This window comes from Pogoniulus pusillus, unplaced genomic scaffold, assembly GCF_015220805.1.
Source record: "Pogoniulus pusillus isolate bPogPus1 unplaced genomic scaffold, bPogPus1.pri scaffold_64_arrow_ctg1, whole genome shotgun sequence".
Taxonomy (NCBI): Eukaryota; Metazoa; Chordata; class Aves; order Piciformes; family Lybiidae; genus Pogoniulus; species Pogoniulus pusillus.
The window spans coordinates 482,130-500,605 of NW_026974714.1; the positions used below are offsets into that span (position 1 = coordinate 482,130).

Below are 18,476 nucleotides of genomic sequence, written 5' to 3' on the forward strand. Positions count from 1 at the left end.
GAGGTGTGCCCCAGGGCCATCAGGGTGTGAGTGAGTCGTGGGCAGACAGCTGCCTGCCTGGCACGTCAAAACCATGAGGGCACCAAGTTGATCACTGCACTTCCCTGCAACCAAGCCCAGCTCTCCAGGGGAATAAAAAGGGCATCCCCAGCAGCCTCCCAGCAGAGAGCTGCACTCTCTGCTTGCTGCTTCTCACCAGTGCTGGGCTCGGACCTCCTGCTGCCATGAACAGGCAAAGCTACAGCGGGAGAGCAGGAGGGGGGGGGCAGGTCCTACAGCACCGCCTCGGCCATCGTCCCGAGTGGCAGCAGGGCTGGCTTCAGCTCCATGACTGTGGCTCGGGCTGGAGGAGGTGGAGGTGGTTTTGGAAGGCTGATTGGAGGAGCAGGAGGAGGCTTTGGCAGCAGGAGCCTCTACAACCTTGGCGGCAGCAAGAGGATTTCCATTGGCGTGGGAAGCAGCTTCCGCTCGGCCTTTGGGAGCGGAGCTGGCTCCGGGCTGGGAGCTGCTGCTGGTGGCTGTGGGACTGGGGGGGGGGGAGCTGCTGGCAGCCTTGGGCTTGCGCTTGGCAGTGGCGGTGGAGGTGGAGGTGGCCTCGGCTTCGGTGGAGGCTCTGCGGGGCTTGGCCTGGGCGCTGGCCCCGGAGGCTTTGGCTTCGGCGGAGGTGCCGTGGGGCTGGGAGGCTTCGGCGGAGGGCTCAGTGCCCTCCGGAGCCCGGCAGGGTTTGGGGGCAGCCCACATGGGGTCGGCACCATCCAAGAGGTGACCATCAACCAGAGCCTCCTGGCACCGCTGAACCTGGAGATAGACCCAAGCATCCAGCAGGTGCGGAAGGATGAGAAGGAGCAGATCAAGAGCCTCAACAACAAGTTTGCTTCTTTCATCGACAAGGTGAGACCTCCTCAGCAGCTCTGCCACCACAGCAGGGAGGCAGCTCCAGCCTCCCAGCTCCAGAAGCAGGACCTCACAGCTCCACCAGCTGTTGCCTGTCTCCTAGCTGCAGGTCTTCAGTGCACACACACAAAGGAACCTTCTGGAGACTCAGGGGGCAGAAAGCTCAGCTGGAAGCTGGCAACGAGAGGCTTAGGTCCAGGTTTTGTGCCTGAGACGTGGGCTAAGTCAGCTCCCCTGGAGCAGGGCAGCCTCAGGTCCTTGCCCCAGCTCTCTGTGGGCAATCTCAGCAGGTGTCTCAGACCTTCTTGCTCTTCTGCCTGCCAGCTGAAGTCCTTTGGTTGAGCCAACTTCAGCCCTTCCTCGCCTTTGGCTTGGGTAAATGTGAGGGAGGTTTAGGGACCAGCAGCTCTGGGGAGATTCTCTGCCCACTCTGCTCTGCCCTGGTGGGACCACACCTGGAAAACTGCTCAGTTCTGGGCTCCCCAGCTCAGGAGGGACAGGGAACTGCTGGAGAGAGGCTGTGAGGATGGTGAAGGGACGGGAACAGCTGTGTGAGGAAGAAAGGCTGAGAGCCCTGGGCTGGTGAGCCTGGAGAGGGGAAGGCTGAGAGGGGACATTAACACTACCTGTAAATATCTGAGGGCTGGGGGGCAAGAGGAAGGGCTCAGACTCTGCTCAGTGGTGTCCCCAGATAGGACAAGGGGCAAAGGGCACAAACTGGAACCCAGGAGGTTCCACCTCAGCAGGAGGAGAAAGTTGTTTGGGGTGAGGCTGCTGGAGGCCTGGAGCAGGCTGTCCAGAGAGGCTGTGGAGTCTCCTTGTGTGCAGAGCTGCCAACCCCCCCTCCCCCCGGGCATTGTGCCCCTGGGCAGGCTGCTGTGGGTGCCCTGCTGGAGCAGGGGAGCTGGACTGGATACACTCCAGAGATTCCTCCCAGCCTCACCTTGCTGTGATCCTTCTGTGCTCCTGTGAAAGAAAGGGCAGTGGAGTGCTGCTCCCTGACCCTGCAGAGCTCAGATCTCAGCTCCAGTGAAGGCAGCTCAAGCTCCCACCAGAGAAAGCAAAGCCCAGGGAAGGTAAAGCAGGCAGGAGATGGAAGAGCTGAACCCACATCCCCCAAGCACTGCTCCTTGGCTTGCTCAGCTGAATTGTCTGCTGAAGAGACCTGTCCACTGAGGGCAGATGTCATAGAGCTGTCAGGGATGGAAGGGAGCTCAAGGCTCGTCCAGCTCCAACCCCCCTGCCACGGGCAGGGACACCTCACACCAGAGCAGGCTGCCCAGAGCCACATCCAGCCTGGCCTTAAAAGCCTCCAGGGATGAGGCTTCCACCACCTCCCTGGGCAGCCTGTGCCAGGCTCTCACCACCCTCGTGGTGAAGAACTTCTTCCTAACATCCAATCTGAGTCTCCCCTCCTCTAGCTTGGAGCCATCCCCCCAGTCCTATCACTGCCTGAAGCCTAAGAAGTCTCTCCCCAGCGTTTTTGTAGCCCCCTTCAGACAGTGGAAGGCCACAATAAGGTCTCCACAGAGCCTTCTCCTCCTCAGACCAAACAGCCTCAACTCCCTCAGCCTGTCCTCACAGGGGAGCAGCTCCAGCCCTCTGCTCATCCTCCTGGGCACTTCCCAGCACTTCCTTGTATTAGGAGCTCCAGACCTGGAACTTTAAGTTCTGGTTGGGCTCACACAGCCCTGGACAGCCTGGAGAATATCCACAGCTGGATTGATTTGGGGTTTCCTTGGGATCATGGAAAGGTTTGGGTTGGAAGGGACTCCCCAGAGGTGATCCAGTCCAGCCCCCCTGCAGTTCCTTAGAAGGGGTTGGGGGAGGTTGGGTCTAGATGATCTTGAAGCTCCCTTCCAGCCCAAGCCACTGCAGGAAGCTCTGGCTTGTGCTGTCCATCAGCCCCAGCAGCTGCTTGCTGGCCGCCAGCTTGCCCACAGCTGCCTCCTGTCTGAGCCTCTTCTTCCTCCCAACGCTCAGGTTCGCTTCCTGGAGCAGCAGAACAAAGTGCTGGAGACCAAATGGACTCTGCTGCAGGAGCAGGGCCAAAAGAGCAACTCAGGCAAGAACAACCTCGACCCCCTCTTCGAGGCTTACATCAGCAACCTGAGGAGGCAGTTGGGCAACCTGCTCAATGAGAGGGGCCGCATGGACGGGGAGCTGAAGAGCATGCAGGACCTGGTGGAGGACTTCAAGAACAAGTGAGTGGCTCCAGCAGCTGCCCTGGGCTGAGGCTGGGTGCCAGGGGCTGAGCTGCTGCAGCAGGCAGCAAAGGGTTAACCTCTGTCCTGGAGGCAGGGGTTAGACAAATAGAATTTAGTTTTTATTTGATTGAGTTTAGAGGATTTGTGCATGGAGGGGGCAGGGGTTGGAGATGATCCCTTGCTGGTTTTCTCTGTGGCTCTGCTGCCTCCCAACGCTTCCAATCCTGGATCCAAAGGGCAAAGGTCCAAGGCAGGTGGAAAAGCTGCCAGAGTCAGAAGTGTCTCAAGCACCTCTCCCCCAGGGTGGATGGAAGGTGTCCAGAGCAGGGCAACAAGGCTGGTGAAGGGCCTGGAACACAAACCCTATGAGCAGAGGCTGAGGGAGCTGGGGGTGCAGCCTGGAGAAGAGGAGGCTCAGGGCAGAGCTCATTGCTGTCTGCAGCTACCTACAGGGAGGCTGTAGGCAGGTGGGGTTGGGCTCTTCTCCCAGGCAGGCAGCAACAGAAGAAGGGGACACAGCCTCAAGCTGTGCCAGGGCAGGTCTAGGCTGGAGGGTAGGAGGAAGTTGTTGTCAGAGAGAGTGATTGGCATTGGAATGGGCTGCCCAGGGAGGTGGTGGAGTGGTCGTGCCTGGAGGTGTTGAAGCCAAGCCTGGCTGGGGCACTGAGTGCCATGGTCTGGTTGACTGGACAGGGCTGGGTGCTAGGTTGGGCTGGGGGAGCTTGGAGCTCTCTTCCAGCCTGCTTGATTCTGTGATGGTGATTCCATGATGGATCCTTTAGTCACCTCACAGCTGGGTATTGCCTCCTTAACTCGGCAGCGGCAGGGGAGAGCCAAACCCTTAGCGCCTGCCCCAGCCGTGAGGGCAGCCTCGAAGCCAGGCTGCGGCGTGCCCGAGCGGAGCCGGCCCCGGTGCCGCCGGCAGCTCTCTCCCCGCCGGAGCCCAGGAGCTGCCGAGCCGGCAGAGGTGCACAGAGCAGTGCGGGAGTGGGGGGAGGCAGCAGCAGAGCCGCAGAGCAGCCCCGCGGCAGGGACGGAGCAAGCACCGAGCGCTGCTGCACGGCAGCAGCTGCCCCACAGCAGGGAGGGTGAGATGGAGCCTGTCCTGTCCAGAGCTCTGTCCTGTCCAGGGCTCTGTCCTGTCCAGGGCTCTGTCCTGTCCAGAGCTCTGTCCTGTCCAGGGCTCTGTCCTGTCCAAGGCTCTGTCCTGTCCAGAGCTCTGTCCTGTCCAGGGCTCTGTCCTGTCCAGGGCTCTGTCCTGCCCAGAGCTCTGTCCTGTCCAGAGCTCTGTCCTGTCCAGGGCTCTGTCCTGTCCAAGGCTCTGTCCTGTCCAGAGCTCTGTCCTGTCCAGGGCTCTGTCCTGCCCAGAGCTCTGTCCTGTCCAGAGCTCTGTCCTGTCCAGGGCTCTGTCCTGTCCAGAGCTCTGTCCTGCCCAAGGCTCTGCCCTGCCCAGGACTCTGTCCTGCCCAAGGCTCTGTCCTGCCCAGGCTCTGTCCTGCCCAAGGCTCTGTCCTGCCCAAGGCTCTGTCCTGTCCAGGGCTCTGTCCTGCCCAAGGCTCTGTCCTGTCCAGGGCTCTGTCCTGTCCAGGGCTCTGTCCTGCCCAAGGCTCTGTCCTGCCCAAGGCTCTGTCCTGTCCAGGGCTCTGTCCTGCCCAAGGCTCTGTCCTGTCCAGGGCTCTGTCCTGCCCAAGGCTCTGCCCTGCCCAGGACTCTGTCCTGTCCAGAGCTCTGTCCTGCCCAAGGCTCTGCCCTGCCCAGGACTCTGTCCTGCCCAAGGCTCTGTCCTGCCCAGGCTCTGTCCTGCCCAAGGCTCTGTCCTGCCCAAGGCTCTGTCCTGTCCAGGGCTCTGTCCTGCCCAAGGCTCTGTCCTGCCCAAGGCTCTGTCCTGTCCAGGGCTCTGTCCTGCCCAAGGCTCTGTCCTGTCCAGGGCTCTGTCCTGCCCAAGGCTCTGTCCTGTCCAGAGCTCTGTCCCGTCCAGGGCTCTGTCCTGTCCAGAGCTCTGTCCTGCCCAAGGCTCTGTCCTGCCCAGAGCTCTGTCCTGCCCAAGGCTCTGTCCTGCCCAAGGCTCTGTCCTGCCCAGGGCTTTGTCCTGTCCAAGGCTCTGTCCTGCCCAAGGCTCTGTCCTGTCCAGGGCTCTGTCCTGTCCAAGGCTCTGTCCTGTCCAGGGATCTGTCCTGTCCAAGGCTCTCTCCTGTCCAAGGCTCTGTCCTGTCCCATGCTCTGTCCTGTCCAGGGCTCTGTCCTGTCCCATGCTCTGTCCTGTCCAGAGCTCTGTCCTGTCCAGGGCTCTGTCCCGCCCAAGGCTCTGTCCTGTCCCATGCTCTGTCCTGTCCAAGTCTCTGTCCTGTCCCATGCTCTGTCCTGTCCAAAGCTCTGTCCTGTCCAAAAGGCTCCTTCTCCTGCTCCCCCTTCAAGCCCTCAGGGGGGAGGGGAAGCAGCTCTCATGTTGCCTTCTCTTCCCCATTCAAGATGGAGAGTGGGGGGGAGAAGGAAGGGGTTTGGAGTGCTCTATGACACCTCCAATGCAGCGTTCTGGAAGGCAAACAGTGAGCCTGAGGGGTTCTGCAGGAAAGGGAGACAAAAAGTGTCTCCAGTTTGTGCTCAAGGCCATAACCCAGAGCCTGGCCAACCCCCTCCCAGTCTGCCACTCCTGTGAGGTTTTCTCTCCTGGCTTCCTGAAGCAGCTGAGCACAGGAGGTCCAGCAGCAGCTTTCCAGTCAGTGAAAGCAGATTCAGGCAGGAGAGCTCAGCTTGGGGTGACTCTTGTGAAGCAAAACCATCTGAGATGCATCCAGTTCTGGTGTCCCCAGCAGCTCTGAAACCTTGGAGCTTGGTGAGGAGCTTGGGTGAGGAGAAGCTCCCCAAGAGCCAGCAGTGGCCTCATGCAGCCCAGGAGCCAACCCTGTGCTGGCTGCAGCCAGAGCAGTGTGGGCACAGGGCAGGAGAGGGCATTGTGCCCCTGGGCTCTGCTCAGACCTCACCTCCAACCCTGCCTCCAGCACTGCTGTCCCCAGAACAAGGACTCAGAGGTGCTGGGGGGAGCCCAGAGGAGGCCACAGAGATGCTGCCAGGGCTGCAGCAGCTCTGCTGTGAGCTCAGGCTGAGGGGGCTGGGGGGGTGCAGCCTGCAGAGGAGAAGGCTCCAGGGGCAGCTGAGAGCTGTGCCAGAGCCTGCAGGGAGCCTGCAGGAAGGCTGCAGAGAGCCTTTGGCTGAGGGGGGGTGAGGCAGGAGCAGGGGCAAGGGTGTGGAGCTGAGGCAGAGCAGGGCTGGAGTGGAGCTGAGGCAGAAGCTGCTCAGCAGAGGGGGCAGAGACTCTGGCCCAGGCTGCCCAGGGAGGCTGTGGCTGCCTCCTGCCTGGGGCTGTGCCAGGCCAGGCTGGATGAGGCCCTGAGCAGCTGAGTCTGGCTGGGAGCTGGCCCTGGGCATGGCAGGGGCTTGGAGGAGATGAGCTCTGAGCTCCCTTCCCCAGGCTCAGCCACTCTGAGTCTCCCACCACATTATCCCAAGCTGCCATTCCAACCCTTTGAGGAGTGGGACTGCCACAAGAGCCAGCCTGAGGGTTTGGAAGCTCCACACCCAGCCTAGGCACATTACAAGTCCTGCCTGCAGGTGGCTGTGTCCCAGCAAGTCCTTCCCTCTCCCCCTGCAGGTACGAGGAGGAAATCAATCGGCGCACGGCAGCGGAGAATGAATTTGTGGTGCTGAAGAAGGTGAGAGAGGAGGTCTTGAGCTAACCCTGACCACTCCACAGGCTGGGAATGTCCTAGAGGATGGCAGATCCCATGGAGCTGCACCCTCATCCTTTAGAAGCTGTCATTTGGAGGGTGGTTTCTGGGGGGGAAGACTGGAGGAGCTTGGAAGGTGGAAGTGGATTCTTATCCCACTCCTGTCCCACAAAACCACACAGACCAAAGATGTTTGATAGTGGCAGGAACTCCAGTACCAAATGGCCTCCACCTCCCTCCTGACCCACTAACCAAATTCCACAGCCCAGAGCTGTGCTCTTGGTGCTCCTCCAGGGGGGATGTGCCCAGCACAACTTCCCCGCTCTGGCAGTGCCACTGCAGTAGTGAGAGGAGCAACCTCAGCTCCAGGCTCTTCTCTAGAGGTCCCAGGTGCTGCCCCCATCCCTCTGCTTGCTTCTTCCCAGGATGTGGATGCTGCCTACATGAATAAGGTGGAGCTGGAGGCCAAGGTGGATGCCCTGACCGATGAGCTCAGCTTCCTCCGAGCCCTCTACGACGCGGTACAGGCTCCCTCCCCACCATGACCTCTGTCCTGCTCTCTCCTCCTGGATGATGACCACCACCTGAGAGGGTAGGTGGAGCCAGTTGGGACCTTGTGGTGCTTCCTTGCAGGAGCTGGCTCAGCTCAGTGCTCAGGTGTCAGACACTGCTGTCATCCTGTCCATGGACAACAACAGGGACCTGGACCTCAGCAGCATCATCGCAGAAGTCAAAGCCCAGTACGAGGACATCGCCAACAGGAGCAGGGCCGAGGCAGAGGCTTGGTACCAGACCAAGGTGAGCACAGGAGCAGAGGATGTTCAGGGTTGGAAGGGACACAGAGAGATCATAGAGTCCAACTCTCCTGCCAGAGCAGGACCATCCAATCTAGCTCAGGGCACACAGGAACACATCCAGACAAGCCTGGAAAGGCTCCAGAGAAGGAGACTCCACAACCTCTCTGGGCAGCCTGTGCCAGGCTCTGGGACCCTTACAGGAAAGAAGTTCCTCTTGTGCTGAGCTGGAGCCTCCTGAGCTGTGCTGCAGCTTCCATCCATTGCTGCTTGTCCTGTCCCAGGGAGCAGTGAGCAGAGCCTGTCCCCTCCCTGACCCCCAGAGCCTGTCCCCCCCCTCCTGTCCCCAAGCTCTCAGATAGTTACAGACACTGATCCAGTCCCCTCTCAGTCTTCTCCTCTCCAGACCAAACAGCCTCAGGGCCCTCAGCCTCTCCTCACCAGGCAGTGCTCCACTCCCCTCATCATCCTGGCAGCCTTCCGCTGGACTCTCTCCAGCAGATCTCTGCCCCACTGCAACTGGGCCCAGCCCTGGCTGCTCTGGGATGGATTCTGGGGCTGCCTGAGCCACCCCTGGATGCCTCAGCTGGTTGACTCTTCCTTCCCACCCTCAGTTTGAGGAGCTGCAGGCCACGGCAGGCAGGCACGGCGACGACCTGCGCAACACCAAGGGGGAGATCTCGGAGCTGAACCGCCTGATCCAGAGGATCCGCTCGGAGATCGAGAACGCCAGGAACCAGGTGGGGCTGGCAGGGGGAGAGCAAGGAGCCTGCCCTGTGCTTGCAGCACCACAGCTCTGCTGTGCTGGGCAGGGGCTTTGGCAGCTCCAGAGTTTGATGCAGCCCACGGAAGGTGTTGAATTCCCTCCTGAAGTGCTGTGGCCAGGGTGGCACTTCAGAGGCTTTGGCTTGGAAGAGTCCTCCAAGGTCATCCAAACCAAGCAGCAACCCAACCCCACTGTGGCCACACAGTTCTGGAACACCTCCAGTGATGGGGACTCCACCACCAACCTCCCTGGGCAGCCTGGGCCAGGCCCTGACCGCTCTTGCAAGACAGAAATTGTTCCTCATGGCCAATCTGAACCTGCCCTGGGGCAACTTGAGGGCCTCTCCTCTTGTTCTAAAGATAGAGACTAAAGAGAAGATCCCAACCCCCTCCAGCCTCCTCTCAGTCCCTGCCACAGCCCCACAAGCTCTCCCCTCAGCCTCCTCTCCTCCAGCCTCACCACCCCCAGCTCCCTCAGCTGCTCCTGCCCAGCCTCTCCTCCAGACCCTTCCCCAACTCTGATGACCTTCTCTGGTCCTGTTCCAGCTCCTCAATGTCCTCCTGGCACTGAGGAGCCCAACCCTGCCCACAACATTCCAGCTGTGGCCTGCAGCAGGCTTAGCTGTGGGTGAACGACCTCAGTTGCACCAAGCAGAGTGGTTTTCCTCCTTGGGTGGCTCTTACCCCAGAGGAGCAGCTCTCAGGAGTGCCAATGCCTCCCCTTGCAGTGTGCCACCCTGCAGACAGCCATCAGCGACTCGGAGGAGCGCGGGGAGCTGGCCCTCAAGGATGCCAAGGCGAAGATGATCGAGCTGGAGGATGCCCTGCAGAAAGCCAAAGCTGACATGGCCAGGCAGCTGCGGGAGTACCAGGAGCTGATGAACGTCAAACTGGCTCTGGACATCGAGATTGCCACCTACAGGAAGCTGCTGGAGGGCGAGGAGAGCAGGTGGGAGCGGAAGCCCTGCAGGACTAACAGTGACTGCCCCCCACGCCCCTGCCAGCAGCTGGCCCCCTGCCCACGGCCTTCAGCCTGCTCTAAGCTCTCTTTCTCTGCCCTCCAACAGGCTGAGTGGAGAGGGACTCAACCCCATCAGCTACTGTAAGTATCGTGGGGCTTGCCTTGCTTTGGGCCCTCTGGGAGCAGAGGCTGGGAGCAGCCCTGGGGGAAGGGAGGGTTGGCCCAGCAGAAGATGTTCAGCCCCCTCCAGCTCCACGAGTGGCTTCACACCTTGAGTACTGTGTCCAGTTCTGGGCCCCTCAATTCAAGAAAGATGTTGAGGTGCTGGAACATGTCCAGAGAAGGGCAACAAATCTGGTGAGGGGCCTGGAGCACAAATCCCATGAGGAGAGGCTGAGGGAGCTGGGCCTGTTTAGCCTGGAGAAGAGGAGGCTCAGGGGTGATCTTATTACTGTCTACAACTACCTGAAGGGGCATTGTAGCCAGGTGGGGGTGGCCTCTTCTCCCAGGTAACCAGCAATAGAACAAGGGGACACAGTCTCAAGCTGTGCCAGGGTAGGTATAGGCTGGATGTTAGGAGAAAGTTCTTGACAGAGAGTGATTGGCATTGGAATGGGCTGCCCAGGGAGGTGGTGGAGCCCCCATCCCTGGAGGTGTTCATGAAAAGCCTGGATGAGGCACTTAGTGCCATGGTATGGTTGATTGGATAGGGCTGGGTGCTAGGTTGGGCTGGATGAGCTTGGAGGTCTCTTCCAACCTGCTTGATTCTGTGATTCTATGGTTCTATGATTCAGTGGGGCCAGAAGTCAGGTTCAGCTGCTGTGGGGCACAGTCCTGCTGCTGGTGCTGGCTGGAGCTGGCTGAGCACCAGCTCCTGTCCAACCCTCTGCTTGCTTTTTCTTGCAGCTGTCATCAGCTCCAGCTCGGGCATGGCTGGTGGAGGTGGCATAGGAGGAGGATTTGGAGGACTGAGTCTAAGTGGAGGAGGTGGTGGAAGTGGTTTTGGTCTCGGAGGAGGTGGTGGAAGTGGATTCAGTCTTGGAGGAGGTGGAAGTGGCTTTGGTCTTGGAGGAGGCAGCAGTGGTGGAGGCTACAGCCTTGGAAGTGGAGGAGGACTTGGACTCGGGGGTGGGGGTGGTCTTGGAGGTGGATTTGGAGGAGGCAGTGGTCTTGGCACTGGAAGTGGTCTCAGCTATGGGGCAGGTGGTGGCAGCAGCCTGAGCACCAGCGGAGGGAATTTCAGCTCTGGAAGCGCCAAAGGCACCAACCCAGGTGTGAAAATTGTCTCCAAAACCTCCTCCAGCAAAAAGAGCATCAAAAGCCAAAGCCTGAAGAGCGCTGCACAGCCTGAATAAACCCCACAGCAGCCCCCACACACCAAAGCCTTCCCTCCTGCAGCACCCCTGGATCACCCCTGCACACCACCACCCTTCTCCACCCACCTCTGCCCTGGCTCCTTGCTCTGTAGATCTTCAGCACCTGGTCCACAGCTCGAGCAAAGCAGAGGAGCAGCCACAGAGCAGCCCTCCCAGAGCACCCACACCAGCATGAGAAGGCAGCCATGGGCCTGAGTGATCTTCTGCACAGGGTTTGGGCTGGTTTTGCTTTTCCTGAGGTTGAGCAGCTGCTTTGTAACTGTGGTTAGCTGACAGCCATTGGCTAGGACAGATCAGAGAGCTGTGGAGAGGCAAGAACTTGGGGGGGGGTTAGCTCAGTTCTGGCCAAGAGAAGTCAAGGGATGGGCTGGGAACTTGGCTTCAGTTCAGGCTGGGATGGGCCAACCTCGCTCCCTTGAGCTGAGCAGCTCAGCTTTGGCAGGGGGGGATTCTTTTTCTGCTATGTAGAAAGACCCCCAGGAGGTTGCTGAAAGATGCCAGAAGTGGTTTGCAAGCCTGAGGGCCCTCTTCAGCCATCCCAGATTGTGAGAGCCCTGCAGGAGTCACCTCTGAGTCACTCAAGGGCAGGGAGGTTAGTGGGCATGGGAGTGCTGGGTTGATTCAGGTGGGCATGGTAGTGATCACTGGGGCATGGTGATGTTGGGTTGGGCTAGGGGGCATGGGGGTGCTGGGTTGACTTAGGTGGTCATGGTAGTGATCACTGGGCCATGGCAGTGTTGGGTTGGTTTAGTGGGCATGATACTAACTACTAGACCATGGTGGTGTTGGGTTGATGTAGTGGCCATAGTAGTGCTGGGTTGGATTAGGGGGCATGGAGGGGTTGGGTTGACTTTGGTGGTCATGGTAGTGACCACTGGGCCATGGCAGTGCTGGGTTGGCTTAGTGACCATGGCAGTGTTGCTGGGTTGGGTTAGTGGCTATGGCAGTGCTGCTGGGTTGGGTTAGTGGCCATGGCAGTGCTGCTGGGTTGGGTTAATGGCCATGGAGGTGCTGGCTTGGGTTAGTGACCATGGCAGTGCTGGGTTGGGTTAATGGCCATGGCAGTGCTGGGTTGGGTTAGTGGCTATGGCAGTGCTGGGTTAGATTAGTGGCCATGGCAGTGCTGGGTTGGGTTAGTGGCCATGGCAGTGCTGGGTTGGGTTAGTGGCCATGGCAGTGCTGGGTTGGGTTAATGGCCATGGCAGTGCTGGGTTGGGTTAGTGGCCATGGCAGTGCTGGGTTAGATTAGTGGCCATGGCAGTGCTGGGTTGGGTTAGTGACCATGGCAGTGCTGGGTTGGGTTAGTGGCCATGGCAGTGCTGGGTTGGGTTAGTGACCATGGTAGTGCTGCTGGGTTGGGTTAGTGGCCATGGCAGTGCTGCTGGGTTGGGTTAATGGCCATGGAGGTGCTGGGTTGGGTTAGTGACCATGGCAGTGCTGGGTTGGGTTAATGGCCATGGCAGTGCTGGGTTGGGTTAGTGGCTATGGCAGTGCTGGGTTAGATTAGTGGCCATGGCAGTGCTGGGTTGGGTTAGTGGCCATGGCAATGCTGCTGGGTTGGGTTAGTGGCCATGGCAGTGCTGGGTTGGGTTAGTGGCCATGGCAGTGCTGGGTTGGGTTAGTGACCATGGCAGTGCTGCTGGGTTGGGTTAGTGGCCATGGCAGTGCAGGGTTGGGTTAGTGGCCATGGCAGTGCTGGGTTGGGTTAGTGGCCATGGCAGTGCTGCTGGGTTGGCTTAGTGGCCATGGCAGTGCTGGGTTAGGTTAGTGGCCATGGCAGTGCTGGGTTGGGTTAGTGGCCATGGCAGTGCATGGTTGGGTTAGTGGCCATGGAGGTGCTGGGTTGGGTTAGTGGCCATGGCAGTGCAGGGTTGGGTTAGTGGCCATGGAGGTGCTGGGTTGGGTTAGTGGCCATGGCAGTGCAGGGTTGGGTTAGTGGCCATGGAGGTGTTGGCCTGATGGTTGGTTCGATGATCTCAGAGGTCTTCTCCCAGCCCAGGGACTCTGCTGGCAAACCTCTCTTGCCTTCATCCACACCCAAGCTCCACCACCTCTCTTCCTCCCAGAGGAGCACGGAGCTGGCTCAAGCCCATGAGTCTGCCCAGAGCATCGACTTAGGGCAGCAGCCTGAGACCCTCCAGCCCCAGGGCTGCAGATCCAACCTGCAGATCTCACCTAAAAGGAAGCCCAAATTCCTCTCCTGGTTCCTGCCTTTTCTCTCTGAGGGCAGCTGGCTCCTGCTGGCAGCTTGCTCAGGACCTCCTGGGTGTGCTCTGGCAGAGGAGCCAGCAGGGGCTGACCCAAAGCAGATGGAAGGGGCTTGGATTGCTGAAGGACAGGATTGGTTAGTCCCAAATATCCCCTGAGGCAGGAGGGTCTTTGGAAGCAGATTGGGGTTTGCAGTTACTTTGGGGTCTTCTCCTGTCTCCTGCTGGATTTGGTTGGAGTGGCCTCAGAAATGGTGGTGCTGAGTTGGCCAAGCCCTGCTGGCTTCCCTCATTGCCTTGGCAGCAGCAGTGGAGGTGAAGGTCTGGGATCAGGGAATGGTTCAAGCTGGAAGGGACCTCAGAGGTCTGCTGTGGGCAGGAAGGTGACAGCAAAAATGCTCCCTGAAGGGCCACATCCAGACTGCTCCTGGGGGTGATTTGGCATCTCTGGCACAGGCTGCCCAGGGAGGCTGTGGCTGTCCCCTCCCTGGAGGTGCTCAAGGCCAGGCTGGATGAAGCCTTGAGCAACCTGGGCTGGTGGAGAGGTCCTTGCCCATGGCAGGGGTTTGGAGCTGGCTGAACTTTGAGGTCCCTTCTGACCCAACCCATTCCATCAACCTCTGAATCCCCTTCCCCTGGGGGAGTCCTCTGCCACAGGGCAGGTTTTGCACTCTGCTTTCACCCCAAGGCCTCTCCAGTGCCCACAAATCTCCATTCCTGGTTGGATTTCCCCTTCCAGCCTCCCACTTGGTCTTGGTGTTCTGGGGGAAAGGTCCATGGAAAACAAAACCAAACAATCAAACCCCTCAGGTGCTGACACCTCAGCAGCAGGGAGGTGATGCCAGAGTTTGCTTCCTCTCTCTGTTTGGGATGTGTCCAATAAAACTGGATCCTAACTTATTTGTCCTTACAGCTTTTGATTCCAAACCAGCACCAGGAGCAGGAACCCCAAGTTGCTACCTGGGCGGGTGGGAGGTGTCCCTGCCCATAGCAGGGGGTTGGAACTGGCTGACCTCTGAGGTCCCTTCCAGCCCAACCCATTCCATGAAACCATGGAATCCTATGAGGAGGCCACAAAGATGCTGCCAGGGCTGCAGCAGCTCTGCTGTGAGCTCAGGCTGAGGGGGCTGAGGGGGTGCAGCCTGCAGAAGAGAAGGCTCCAGGGGCAGCTGAGAGCTGTGCCAGAGCCTGCAGGGAGCCTGCAGGGAGGCTGCAGAGAGCCTTTGGCTGAGGGGGTGTGAGGCAGGAGCAGGGTGAAGGGTCTGGAGCTGAGGCAGAGCAGGGCTGGACCCACAAATCAAAGGGTGCAAGACCAAAGTTACCCAAGCATGGGACCAGCACAGCTACCTGCACCCAGAGAGCAAAGGGGACAAGAGCAAAGTCTGGGGACAAAGCCCAGATCCTGCTGTCCACCAGGTCAAAAATGAGTGAAGGATACAAAGAAGTCCTTCATGGAAAGGTTTGGGCTGGAAGGGAGCTCAGAGCTGAGCCAGCTCCAGCCCCTGCCATGCCCAGCAACAGCTCCACCAGCACAGGCTGCTCAGGGCATCAGCCCTGGGATGGTGCCAGGGAGGGGCAGCCACAGCCTCCCTGGGCAGCCTGTGCCAGCCTCTGCCCAGCCTCACTCCCACCAACTTCTGCCTCCTCTCCTCTCTCCCTCTCCCCTCCCCCAGCTCCAAGCCATTGGCCCTCTCCTGCCCCCCCCAGCCCTTCTCCCCACTCCCTCCCCAGCTCTCCTGCAGCCCTTCAGCTCCTGCCAGCCTGCTCCAAGCTCTGCCTGCAGCCTTCTGCTCTGCAGCCTCAGCAGCCCCAACTCTGCCAGCCTGGCCCCACAGGGGAGCTTCTGCAGCCTCTGCTGCTCCTGCTGGCCTCCTCTGGAGCCTCTGCAGCACCAGCTCCAGGTCCTTGTGCTGCTGCGGAGGCCCAGAGCTGGAGGCAGTGCTGCAGGTGTTTACAGCTGGCTCTGCTCCTCCTCCCTTTGCCCACCCCTTGCAGTGCTGTCACCCTCAAGGCATCTCCTGCCTCCCAGCATGAGATCTCTGCAGCAACCTTCCTGTCTGAGGGGGCTGACACAGCCAACCCACAGCCCTCATCAGCTCCAGAGGAGGGAGCAGAGCTGGGGAAGGGTCTGGAGGAGAGGCTGAGGAGGAGCAGCTGAGGGAGCTGGGGGGGGTGAGGCTGGAGGAGAGGAGGTTGAGGGCAGAGCTTGTGGGGCTGTGGCAGGGCCTGAGAGGAGGCTGGAGCCAGGGGGGGGTTGGGCTGTGCTGCCAAGGGCCAAGAGGAGATGGCCTCAAGGTGCCCCAGGGCAGGTGGAGCTTGGCCCTGAGGAGCAATTCCTGCCCTGGGAGGGTTCTGCAGGCCTGGCCCAGGCTGCCCAGGGAGGTGCTGGGGCAGTGCCCATGGCTGGGGGGGCTCCAGAGCCCTGTGCCCATGGCACTGTGCCCATGGGTTGGTGCCCATGGTGGGGTTGGTGCTGCTTGGAGGAATTCTCCACCCTTGGTGACTTTGAGTCTCTGACTTCAGGTGGGTGCCAAGAGCCAGGAGAGGAAGCTGTGCAGGGCTGAGGGACTGGGCAGGAGCTGTCCTTGTCTGGGTGCCTCAACTCCCATTTGCTCTTCTCCTCCTGATCCTTGGCAGCTCCTCAGGGCTGTCTGCAGGCAGAGGCTGTCCCTGGGGAGCTGAGTGCCTTTCTCTTGCTCCAGTGCAAGCATTTGCAGCCTGGGCTCTGGTTCCCAGGGCTGCCTTTGCATAGCTCTCTGGAAGTCAAAGGCAGGTTCTGCTTTGGTCTCCTTCCACGGGGACCTGTCCAGCGTCTGCCAGCTCCCATCTGCGGGCAGAGGGAAGCAAATCCCCACCCCTCTGCCGTGCTGTTGGCAGAACTGGCTCAGCCTCACCGTGGTGCTGGCCGAACTGGCTCAGCCTCACCGTGGTGCCACTGCTGGGGGTCCTCAGAACCCTGGAACCCTGCAAGAGCCTCTGGAGCTCCTCCTGCCCAGGCACTGACCCACAGCTCCCAGCCCCACCCCTGCTGCTCAGCCAGCACCACTGAGGCCCTGCCCTCAGCACCACAGCCAGGTGGGTTTGGAGACCCTCCAGGGATGGGGACTGCACCACCTCCCTGGGCAGCCTGGGGCAGAGCCTGGGAACCTTTGCTGGGCAGAGTTTGTTCCTCATGGCCAACCTGGACCTGCCTTGGTGCAGCCTGAGGCTGTTTCCTCTCCTGTCACTTGCATGCAGCAAGAGCCCAGCCCCAGCCTGGCTCCAGCCTCCTCTCAGGGCCTTGCAGAGCCCCAGAAGGTCTCCCCTCAGCCTCCTCCCCTCCACATTAAACAACCTCAGCTCCTTCAGCCATTCCTCCTGGGAATTGAGGTCAAAGCCCTTTCATCCCCCTCTGCTCTGCCCTGCTCAGCCCCCACCTGCAGCACTGCCTCCAGCTCTGGTCCCCCCCAGCACCACAAGGACCTGGAGCTGGTGCTGGAGAGACTCCAGAGGAGGCCAGCAGGAGCGGCAGAGGCTGCAGAAGCTCCCCTGTGGGGCCAGGCTGGCAGAGTTGGGGCTGCTGAGGCCCAACCTGAACTTCCTCTGGGGAAACTTGAGGCTGTTTCCTCTTGTCCTGTCCCTTGTTGCATGTGAGAAGAGCCCAACCTCTACCTGGCTCCAGCCTCCTTTCAGGGAGCTGTAGAGGGTGATGAAGTCTCCTCTCATCCTCCTCTTCTGAAGACTAAACAACCTGAGTTCCCTCAGCTGCTCCTCATGGGCCTTGTGTCCAAGGTCCTCCACCAACTTGGTTGATCTTCTCTGGCTCTGCTCCAGCCCTTCAGTGTCCTCCTTGGACCTGACCCCAGCACTGCTGTTGTGGCCTCAGCAGTGCCAGGCAGAGGGGACACAACCCCCTCAGTGCTGTGGCTGCTTGCTGCTGAGCCCCTGCTGTGCCAGGAGGGGTTGATGCTCCTGGACATGTGGAGTGTGGCTGCAGTTTTCATGGGATCATGGAATGGGGAGGCTGGAAGGGACCTCTGGAGAGCATCCAGCCCACCCCCCCCTGCCCCAGCAGGAGCACCCAGGGCAGGCCACACAGGGACACATCCAGGGGGGGCTTGAAAGTCTCCAGACAAGGAGGCTCCACAGCCTCTCTGGGCAGCCTGCTCCAGGCCTTGGCACCCTCACCCCAAACAACTTTCTCCTCCTGCTGCCCTCCACTCTGTGCCCCTTGCCCCTGGGCACCACTCAGCACAGCCTGGCCCCAGCCTCCTGCCCCCTCACAGCTCCTTCAGCTCCTGCTGGGCACTGCTCAGATGCCCTCTGGGGCTGCTCTGCTGCAGGCTCTCAGCCCCAGGGCTCAGCCTTTGCTTTTCTCCTCCTGCCCAGGTGGAACCTGCTGTGTTCCATCCCCAGCTGTGCCCCCTGCACCTCCAGAGGTGTCTCAGGGGGAGCTCCTTGGTGCTTCAGAGCCTCCTTCCTTACTCAAGGCTCCTGCTGTTGGGCAGCTCCTGGCTTCTCCCCACTGTGTGCTGGGTGTAAGGGGCAGCAGCTTGCCCAGGGGCACATTGGCCTCACTCTTCCCAGTCTCCAGATCCAGCTTTGATTTGCAGCTGGAGTCCAAGGGGGCAGGTTCCCTTGGCAGGGTGGCTGCAGGGATCGAAGAGCTTGCCCAGGGGCACAGTGCCCAGGGTGGGTTGGAAGCTCTCCACACCAGGAGACTCCACAGCCTCTCTGGGCAGCCTGCTCCAGGGCTCCAGCAGCCTCACACCGAAAGAGCTCCAGGTGGAGCCTCCTGGGTTTTGTTTGTTGTTTTTTACCCTTGCCAGGCTGTGCGCATCCAGCAGCCAGGAGGTTCCCAGCGCTGCACCGCCGGGGCTAGAGCACCCCCTTGCTACCGCCCTGCCTCCTCCCTTCCACCGGGAAGGCTCCCGGCAGGGGCGAGCCCATCCCAGCAGCGCTCCGCTCCCCGATCGCTGCCCTCAAAGCGCCGCGGGGCTGACTCAGGCTCTTGGCAGCGGCTGCAGGAGATGCTGGCTGCGAGCTCTGCCCTGCGCCCAGCAAAGCAGCGCAAAGCAAACACCACCCCCCCAAAAATCCCCGACCCGGCTCAGCTGCTTTCGAGTTCCCAGACAGAGCAAGCGGAGGTTGGAAGCTGCAGCGCCGGGAACAAGCCAGGAGATGCAGCAGATGCCCTCCGGCTGCTCCCCTGGGATTAAGCTCCGCAGGGTTTTGCTCACGTAGCTGATTTGGAGAAGCTCTTTCGATTCAGCAGCTCCACCTTGCAGCTCTCTGCCCTGCACTGCCACTCTCCCTGGCACTTAGACTTCACCGGGGTGGGCAGCCCTCCTGGCACAAGGGCATCATCCAGCCCAGAAGTGTGCTGAGGGAAGGGATGTGGAGCCCCTGGGCAGCCCTCCTGGCACAAGGCCAACATCCAGCCCAGAAGAGGTCCTCAGCTCTGCTGCCTTTGCAGCATGGCCCCTGGGGATGACAGCTCCCGGGGGAGGACTCTCCCAAGAACCTAAGATCAAGAAGCTGTTTTGGAAAGACATTCCAAGGGAGTGA

The 18,476-nt window shown here is 60.4% G+C and overlaps 1 protein-coding gene across 1 annotated transcript; it reads left to right on the forward strand.

Moving 5' to 3' along the window:
- The first annotated feature begins 224 nt into the window (after nt 1–224).
- LOC135174424 (keratin, type II cytoskeletal 5-like) lies at nt 225–10,701 on the forward strand. Its single transcript, XM_064141692.1, is given in 10 exon segments — nt 225–257; nt 259–891; nt 2,878–3,098; nt 6,751–6,811; nt 7,252–7,347; nt 7,460–7,624; nt 8,235–8,360; nt 9,114–9,334; nt 9,453–9,487; nt 10,253–10,701. Coding segments are annotated over 10 exon segments (2,040 nt in total).
- Nucleotides 10,702–18,476: the final 7,775 nt, after the last annotated feature.